The following is an 8,628-nucleotide window of genomic DNA, read 5'->3' on the forward strand; positions in this document are numbered from 1 at the left end:
GCCTTCCCAGCACAGTGATTAAAGGAAATCGGCGGACAAAGGAGGGGGATTGGCATGGCCAGGAGTGCTTGGGAACAAAAGCAGTGAGATTTATAGTCCTGGGAGAGTTACAGGAGGAGCCATCCACCATCCACCACACCACATCTCTCAGGGTGACATTTGGATGCCCTTTGCTTGGCCGTGCCTCCCTCACCCCATATCCAAATCCCTAGCTTAATACACACACAAACACACACAAACACTTACACACACACACACACACACACACACACACACACACACTAGGTTGCCTAGCTAGGCCTTCGGGTGTGGAAGCTCTGCTTGTTTTTTGGCAACACTCTTCATAAATGCTCTTACTCACATGTTGTTGCTTTGCTCATTAAGTCTAAGGCTGTTGAAGACCCCCCCGAGTGACCTTTTCAAAAGTGGTTAACTGAGAATCTGCCCTTTGAATGAACAGAGTGAGAAGAAGTCAGATGTGGTCATACGGAGAAAGGCGCATTTACGCAAATATATACTTTGGAGTATTTCAACATATGCACACTCCTGTGATGAATCATACATTGCATCAGTCTCCTTTTGCTCCCCAGTCCAAAACACAAAGCAAGACCCTCTAGGACTATCAATAATTCAATCACAGCTCGCTTTGAAGGAAAGCTTATGGTAAATAATACGAACAGAAGTCATGAAGCAGCAAACACGGATTCTTTGCATTCATCTACAAAACATGAGTCGAAGACAATGATGCTCCAGCTGAAATACTGATGCCCCAGAAAAAGCTCAGACGCTCCTCTAGTGTGAAGAAAAACAGAAAGGGCCTCTAATGAGCTGTTCTAAGCATGGCAAAGCTTCCAGCTGGATGCAGAGAGAAAGTTTCACTGACAAGCGCTGCTTCTTGAGCACGCAATCAAAACCTTGGCTTGCTTATATTGGAGTGTCCAAATGAGGCAGACCTTATCTGGTTTTGTAACCATAATTCCAATACAGCAGACACATACATGCTTAGTAGAATTATGAAGAGTTTGGAAAGACACCATAGAACAGGGTGGCTCTCTTGGAAAGCCAGTGCAATGTTTGTGGTGGACCAGGAGGTTAAAGTCAAAACCACACACAAATAAAGAAGGTACATAGGTTTCATTTTGAGCATTTATGATATTATAAATGTGTTTTATTTGGGTGCTCAGGGTTATCACTGGGTGAGGGAGTGGGGTTAGGGTAGCTTTTTAATGGGCAGCCCCCTCCACATGAATTTTCAATCGATGGTTATTTAAAGATGTATACGAAACATAGAACCTTTTCAACATCTAAAGAGCGCCCACATAATGTTGAGGTTTGGTACCAGTCATGTTTTTTTTCCTAAGACCAAGTCAAGAACCATTCAGGAACTTGTTTTTAAAGGTGTCTCCTTTCCAAACTTGCATCTAGTCAGGGGTAACAAAGTCACATCAGAGCAGCCAAACTAACCGCCAAACTCATATAAGACGCCTATGCATGGCATCTGAAGTGGCATATATATATATATATATATATATATATATATATATAGATATAGATATTATGCCTATAGAAGCTTCATGTACACATCTACTTCAGCCACACATGCAATTGCTCCATTAAAAACATACTCATCTCCCTTAAACTACTCCATTTCCTTCCACTCCGATAACAAAACAATTAAACAGCCCACTGGGCCAACAAAAGAATGCTGATTTAATGGTTGCTTCCTCAGCCTGGCTCCTCCCATCCCCACTGCTGTATATGAATAGGCGGATGGAAAAGGAGCCGTTAGCTGATTCTTGTAACCTTTCACCCAGCCCAAGCTGCCACTCACACACAACTCACTACAGCATCTGGAGGGGTCTCCCACAGGAACGGAGGACCATATTATTCACCACACTGACTCTCGCATGCCCCTCCCCAAACCACTGACCTAGGAACAGCCTGCCGAAACCCCAAACCTCATTTGAATTTCATGGAGTCTGATGCTGGAGTTGAAGCTCTGAGGGTCAACATTTAGTAGCTCACTAACAGTTGTTCAATTCTTCAGTGAATTAGTTCTGAATGAAACTGATTTTCATGCTAAGATGATGGTTTCTTACAATACAATCGCAACGATACAGTAAATAAGGGTATCCCTAAGGCCCTGGAGGCCCTTTGTGTTCTCAATGGGTTGTAGGTCTGCACAATATATTTAAAATATATTATTATCTTTGAACTAAATGACAGTTATGTGCTATCAGCATTCTGGTCAACTTCAGATGTTCCACACATGCTTCTGTATACGTTTGTTTACATGATCCAACAAGCATAAATAATTTTGGTCAAAATAATGCAATACATTTTTTGCAAGGCATATCACAACTGCGTTATATATTAATATAATCACAACACAGCATTTTGTCTGTATCATGCAGCACTGGGCAGAACCTGACAAACTAGTTTCCACAGTAAGATGAAACAAAATGCAGATTCAAATTCTTCCCAACAATAACAGCAAAAAGAATGGGATATAAATACTTGTGGATATATAGAAGAATAACTAGGCAAGCTAAGAAGCTTCAAAAGACCTTTGTGTTCTCTTGCTTTAAAGACGGAAGGCCTCGAGCCCAACGTGATGAGATAACACTAATACAGTATTTGTGCAAAATGTCAACGATCAGCCACATGCAACTGCAGTAGACTGGTTTTGGCACAGAGACACAGGAGGCTACCCTCAGGCCCAGCCCTGCCTGCCCCTGGGCTCAATCTGACCAATCACAGACTGCCTAGCAAGAGCTGCTACAGGTGAAAATGGCCAATCAGGTGCTTTCAAGAGCTAGACTGCCTTCCACTTAGAACACAGATCCAAGCAAATTGGTCCTGAAAGGATGCTGAATTGCTGTCAAGCAAAAAGATATAAGCCAACTTGGATGTTCACTCACTTGTCCATTCCTTAGACACACTTCTACCTTGTAAATTTCAGTTACTACTCCTTCTTTCGTTGCATCTGGTTATGCAGATTAGACGGAGACACTTTTTTATTGCCTTCCACCTCTCTCCTCTGTATCCCCTATTCAGATACCCCCCCTTCTCTCTCTAGTTACTTCTCTCTCCTCCTTTGTCCTATTTTATATGCCTTCTTCTCTGTTTCTTTGCATTTACCTCTGACTTAGCTGTCCATCCATGTTTCCCAACTACTTTTTTAGCTCCACTATAGCTTTGCTTACATGAAAACAAATTCTAGTATTCACATCCATGTTTTTATACTTTTAACATCAGGTTTTAATGCTTCTTTACCAACCCCTTTAAATCTACACTTGCTTTTCAGTTATTAATCTTACTATTCAGCATCTAGTAAAAATATTCTGTATCTATAATGCAACTACCATGTAAGTTACCTATCAACAAGAACTGAACCCAGAAATTCTGTTAGAGTTTAAGAGGTTAACTCCCTAAATTCTCATATTTATTACATCCTACGGCTTATTAATGAGTAAGTACATGGGCAAACGAAGCAAGCAGACATAAGTCAACAGATTTCTAAAAAACAATGCAATTAAATCTGTTTACTGCACACTTGAGAGACAAAGATAACTAAGCGGTGCTCCAGTCCAAAGTTGAGAGGAAAAGTCACAGTCGGGTAAAAAGCAAAGACCTAAAATCTGACTGAGTTCAACACTTTCTGGAACTTTGTTTCAGTGATGCAACAAGGAGCAAGCATTCCAGAGCACAAAAAATTAGGAAAAAATGCTTCGTTAACATGTTTTTTAATCAAAACATGTAACTATATCCCCCCATTTTGCCACATTGCAAAGATATTTCATTACACTGGTAAGTGGGGAAAAAGTGCAACATTAGTTTATTGGCCCAAGGGGGACCACAAGACTATGTAAACAGGAAACGTTTAGATTAGTGTATAAATTATTATTTTACTGGGTGATGATTTTTACTTGGTCTGACTTTATCTTCTAATATACTAAATATAATATAGCTATATTATTTGCATACACATATATATATATATATATATATATATATATATATATATATATAAAACTGAAAAGCAACCACAATTCAAGATCACAAAACAACAAAAAAGATCTTACTTCAACAAGTTTAACTTGAAATGCATATTACCAGTTGTTAATGGGAAATTAAGCTCTTTCCACTCTTTCCACACCTGATTTCTGCAACTGATCTTAATTTAGACTTGTCTGGATTGCAAACACACTGTTTACTGTTAAGGACTCTTAAGCATCATACACAGTGGACCAGCAAAGTAACTGATGATTATATTGTATTTATTACTTTTATTTATGCTGCATGTCTATCTAGTGTCTCACTGATGATTATATTATATTTATTACATTTGTTTATGCTGCATGTCTATCTAGTGTCTAACTGATGATTATATTATATTTATTACATTTATTTATGCTGCATGTCTATCTTCATTGGCTGTTCTTCAAATATAATGCGAGTTCTGACTATTCCAGGATGTTCAGCACCAGTATTTGTCTCAAGATTATCAATCTGCTCATTCCGTCTCACTCTGGCATTGGAAAGTGAAAATAAGCTTGGAAATAGTTTCATTTTTGATGAGCCAACTTACGATCTATAATAGCGATATGTCTGAACCTCCAAACGGATACAGAGCAGAGAAATCATGTGCTTGCACAGTAAACGTGACATCATCTTCATAACTCCTAATCAAACTCAATGACCCATGAAATGCATAGAGCTGGGCAATACTACAATATTATCGTTATCGCGATAAATCACATCACAACTTGTCACAATATGCTTTAGTTTGATTACAGAGAGAGCAGAACTAGTCCTGTTTAATCAGATTTAGAGCAGCAGAGTGTAAAATGCGGTATGCAAATAACTGACTTCATAGTTATTTGACTGTATTTTTAAAATATGGGCTTAGTGTATCTGTTGCAACTTATCAGATGTCAGAACAAATACTGTGACACGTCATGTATCGAAAAAACTTCCTGAAGTATTGTGATATGACATTCTGCAACATCGTCCACCTCTAGAAATGACCTTGACAACCTTGTCACATTTATAAGGCAGTGTACCCCTGTGAAAAAGTCCATTTCTTAGCCCAACCACTTATGACACAGCACTTGTATGTATAATCAGCCTTGGCTTACTGAAACATTTCTAAAGTGGTCTGCACTACATCAGTTCGCTGACGACGTCTTCTGAAGCACACGGCTGCTCTGTTTCACCAGGGGAACAAAAAGTCATGACTGTTCTTCACGTGTTAAGCTTAAACATGTGCACGGAGGTAAACACGTCCATGTACTGATGCTCGGGAGTGGAAAACAACTTCCTCCGTCGTGTGAAAGAGGAGAGTCGATGGAAGTGGAGGTCATCTTTAAGCTGGATGTGTTCTCTAGTAAAACATCCCCCCTATGCTGTGCTGACTCGCCTTTTTCCTCTTCTGCCTTTTCCCCCCTGCCCTCCTCCCTCGTCCTCCTCCTCCTCCAAAAACAGCATCAAAGCAATCAAAATGGTAATGTTGGGCATGAATGAGACCCCATCCCCCACCGCCAAACTCTGCAGACTTTTTTTTTCTCTCCATGTTAGGAAAGAAACCAACACCCCTTCTCTCACAAAATGGAAGCTTCCACTATCAAACTGAAGAAGCTTTTACAGAAACATTACAGCAAAAACAGCCAAACACGCCAATCTACTACACTCCGAAACACAAACAGGCTCACATTCGCTGTCTTTACGGGTCTGTCTCGGTTCAGAGCAGTTTCGCTTGGAATTTGAAACACGTTTAATTGCAGAGGGCAAAAAAATAAAAAAATAAATAATAAAAAACACACCAAGGCGCTGTTCCAAGTGCTGAAAACTGCATTCCGAAGGAAACGCGGACATCGGTTGAACTTAGAGCAACAAAAACGCCTCAAAGAGTAAAACAGGCGAAGACATATATAATATTTCGAGATTCTGGGGGGTTATACCGCACTTCATCCCACCATGTTCCCTGTTGCAGACGAGGCAACTTCAGAAAAACCGAGGCGGATGGTGACATGAAGCACTACACGAGCTTCTTGTTCGAATTTTCCCGTTCCACCTTAAACGGCGCAGCAGTTTCATTACAGCCTGAGGCGTCAGAATGTAGCTAACTGCTGCACTATTTAAGGTGGAACGGCAATATTCGAACAAGAAGCTGGCGAGTAAGAAGCTGACTTCAGCCTCACAAGCATTACAGTGCTTGGGGAAAACTAGTTCCATATCTAGCCACTCTGACCGACAAATGTCCAAAAAACAGGGGGAAAAACACCAAAGTTAAGCCGCTTTGATTCACGATCGTAAAACGAAAAAAAAGTGAAAGTCTTCTCGCAGAGCTCGAATCAAACGCTACCACGTCGTCATGTGACCAAGCGGAGAGAATAATAATAATAATCCCCCCGAAAGACTGACATTAAAGTAAGAAATAAGTACAAGGTTTGGGTTAAGTTCATATTTAACACAGCTCGTTGTCGTATTCCAGCACTTTTGGGGGAAAAAGAGAAGGGAAAAAGTGAACGCCGGCTACTTGAGAGCAGCCCTTCACTATCACTCTCTCTCTCTCTCTCTCTCTCTCTCTCACTCTCTCTCTCACTCCAGAAACATGTCGACCCACTCAAAATGGACGCTAAATTTTTCAACATTTTCATCTTACACAACTTAAGAGTAGCCCATCCACATGTTAGCTAAAGCATCTGTTCGGATGACTTTCCTCGGGCTGAACACCACGATGAATTCCGACACTTTTAAAAACCCTCGTTTTTGTACGAGGTCAGTTTTGAACCGTGCTAGACCGCTATAAACACACGAGCTAGCTAACGTTAACGTTAATCTAACGTCTCGACATGACAACAAAAACCATCGCTGATCGTTTGACTTATTGAGGAAACAGGCAGGGGTTCCTTACTTGTTTTTCGCTTAGGGCTGTTATTCTGCTTTGCCTTTCGTGCAGTTGTTTCTTAAGCTCTCCATCCTACAATTGAACAGAATGACCAGCGTAAGTAGATAGTTGAAAAGAAAAAAAAAACGAACCAAAATAAGAAACGAACAAATTCCCTGTAACGTTAGACTAGTGCCAAAAGTTAAACTGCCTTCTTTTGTTGTCTCCAGCAAAGTCACAGAGGACAAAAGTCGGATAAAAGACAACAAGACGAGATTTATGCTGCTGAAGTTTAACTCTCTCTCTCACACACACACACAAATGCCTTATTCTCTGCACGACTGAGACGATTCACACATGCACATTTAACGTAGGCTAGCGTTACATTTACCTGTGGGTCTGTCTTCATCTGTGCAACTAGTTTCTAAAACGGAGAAAAACACAACCCAAAGATGGACCACCAAGAAAAAAGTCTGTTTCAAGTTACTAGCAGGAACAAAGCGGCGAGCAAAGCTGTGAGCACCTCATAAATATTCAAGTCTCGTCCTGATCGCTACACAAAACCACCGCATTAGCTATTTAGAGCTGCTAAAGCCAAACCGTCACTGCAGCACAGCCACCAAAGTACAGTTTAATAGAGAAAAAGTGCATTAACAAGCCCCAACTCAAACTGCATGTCATGGCGTCAAGCCGATAGTGAAGTACAGTGTTTGTTAGCGGCTACAGCACTTAAATTTCTTCAGCTTTTGTCACCCACAGCGTTTAACCACGCACGATTCTTCAAGCAAAACCCACAAATGCAGTTAACGGTCGCAGTTAACGGTCGAACAACAACAGCCAGCGATGTTTCGTTTACGTTACCTGATGACATTGGATTTCTACTTTCAACGCCTCTTGAAGGCCTTGTAGTTCCATGCTTCGACTTCAAAATCACTTTTCTTCCACTTTCGATGCGACCAGGGTGAAGTTTACGTGCAAAAAGGCGATTTTTTGGACAAAAAAAGCGATAATAACAATCGAAAGAAATGAACTACTCAGGCTGCTGAGCAAGTTCTCGCTTCTTTACTGGCTACGAGACTCATCACTCACTCACTTCCACGGCAGAGCAGCACACACACACACACAAAAACCGCAAAAGTGCTTCAAAGACGACGAAAAGGGCTCGCGTCCACTGCCCAAACAGCGAGCTGAAGGCGTATCCGTTATGCAGCCACGACGGGGGGGGTTTCTTTCGTTAATTTTGAGTTCGACAAGGAGTGGAAGAGGGGGAGGAACTATATTTTTTGTCCGAGTCCGCGGCTTGATTTCACTTTGCCTGGGGAAAAAGTTGCGCTTCGGTTGTCAATGCTAATTCGGAAGTTCCCGGATGGAGCAGTGAAAGAAGAGCAGAACGGACTAACACTCTCTCTCTCTCTCTCTCTCTCTCTCTCTCTCTCTCTCGCTCTCACACACACACACACACACACATGCACGTTGACATACAGACACACAGATGTAGCAATGTACACGCACGCGATCATACGCTCAGTCACGCGCTCTCTCAGCAGTGCAGGCGGTCAGTGGAGATGAAGAAGGTCAGAAAAAGAACTACAACTCTTTACTGACCGCTTCAGCTCAAGCTAAATGCGTGCAGGAGTTTTTCTAATGGGGCAAAACAAACTTTTGCATTTCTGTTTTCTGTTTCAAAGAAGATTCATGCCTGGGGTTGTAATTATTATATTCATATTTACATACAA

At 41.2% G+C, this 8,628-nt stretch overlaps 1 protein-coding gene across 5 annotated transcripts in view; it reads right to left on the reverse strand.

Moving 5' to 3' along the window:
- phf21b (PHD finger protein 21B) overlaps positions 1-8,220 on the reverse strand; it is a 103,416-nt gene extending 95,196 nt beyond the window's left edge. For 2 of the 5 annotated variants that reach the window (XM_037538771.1, XM_017693931.2), the window contains exons 1-2: positions 7,754-8,220; positions 6,920-6,985 (exon numbers count right to left, since the gene is read on the reverse strand). In XM_037538771.1, coding sequence (XP_037394668.1) covers positions 6,920-6,985; positions 7,754-7,807 — 120 coding nt within the window. In that variant the 5' untranslated portion in view covers positions 7,808-8,220. Of the gene's footprint in view, positions 1-6,919; positions 6,986-7,283; positions 7,414-7,753 lie in introns of those variants that run through there. The other 3 variants (XM_017693933.2, XM_017693932.2, XM_037538775.1) reach the window with 2 other exon arrangements.
- Between the last annotated feature and the right edge of the window lie 408 nt (positions 8,221-8,628).

Source organism: Pygocentrus nattereri, chromosome 1, assembly GCF_015220715.1.
Source record: "Pygocentrus nattereri isolate fPygNat1 chromosome 1, fPygNat1.pri, whole genome shotgun sequence".
NCBI classification, from domain to species: Eukaryota; Metazoa; Chordata; class Actinopteri; order Characiformes; family Serrasalmidae; genus Pygocentrus; species Pygocentrus nattereri.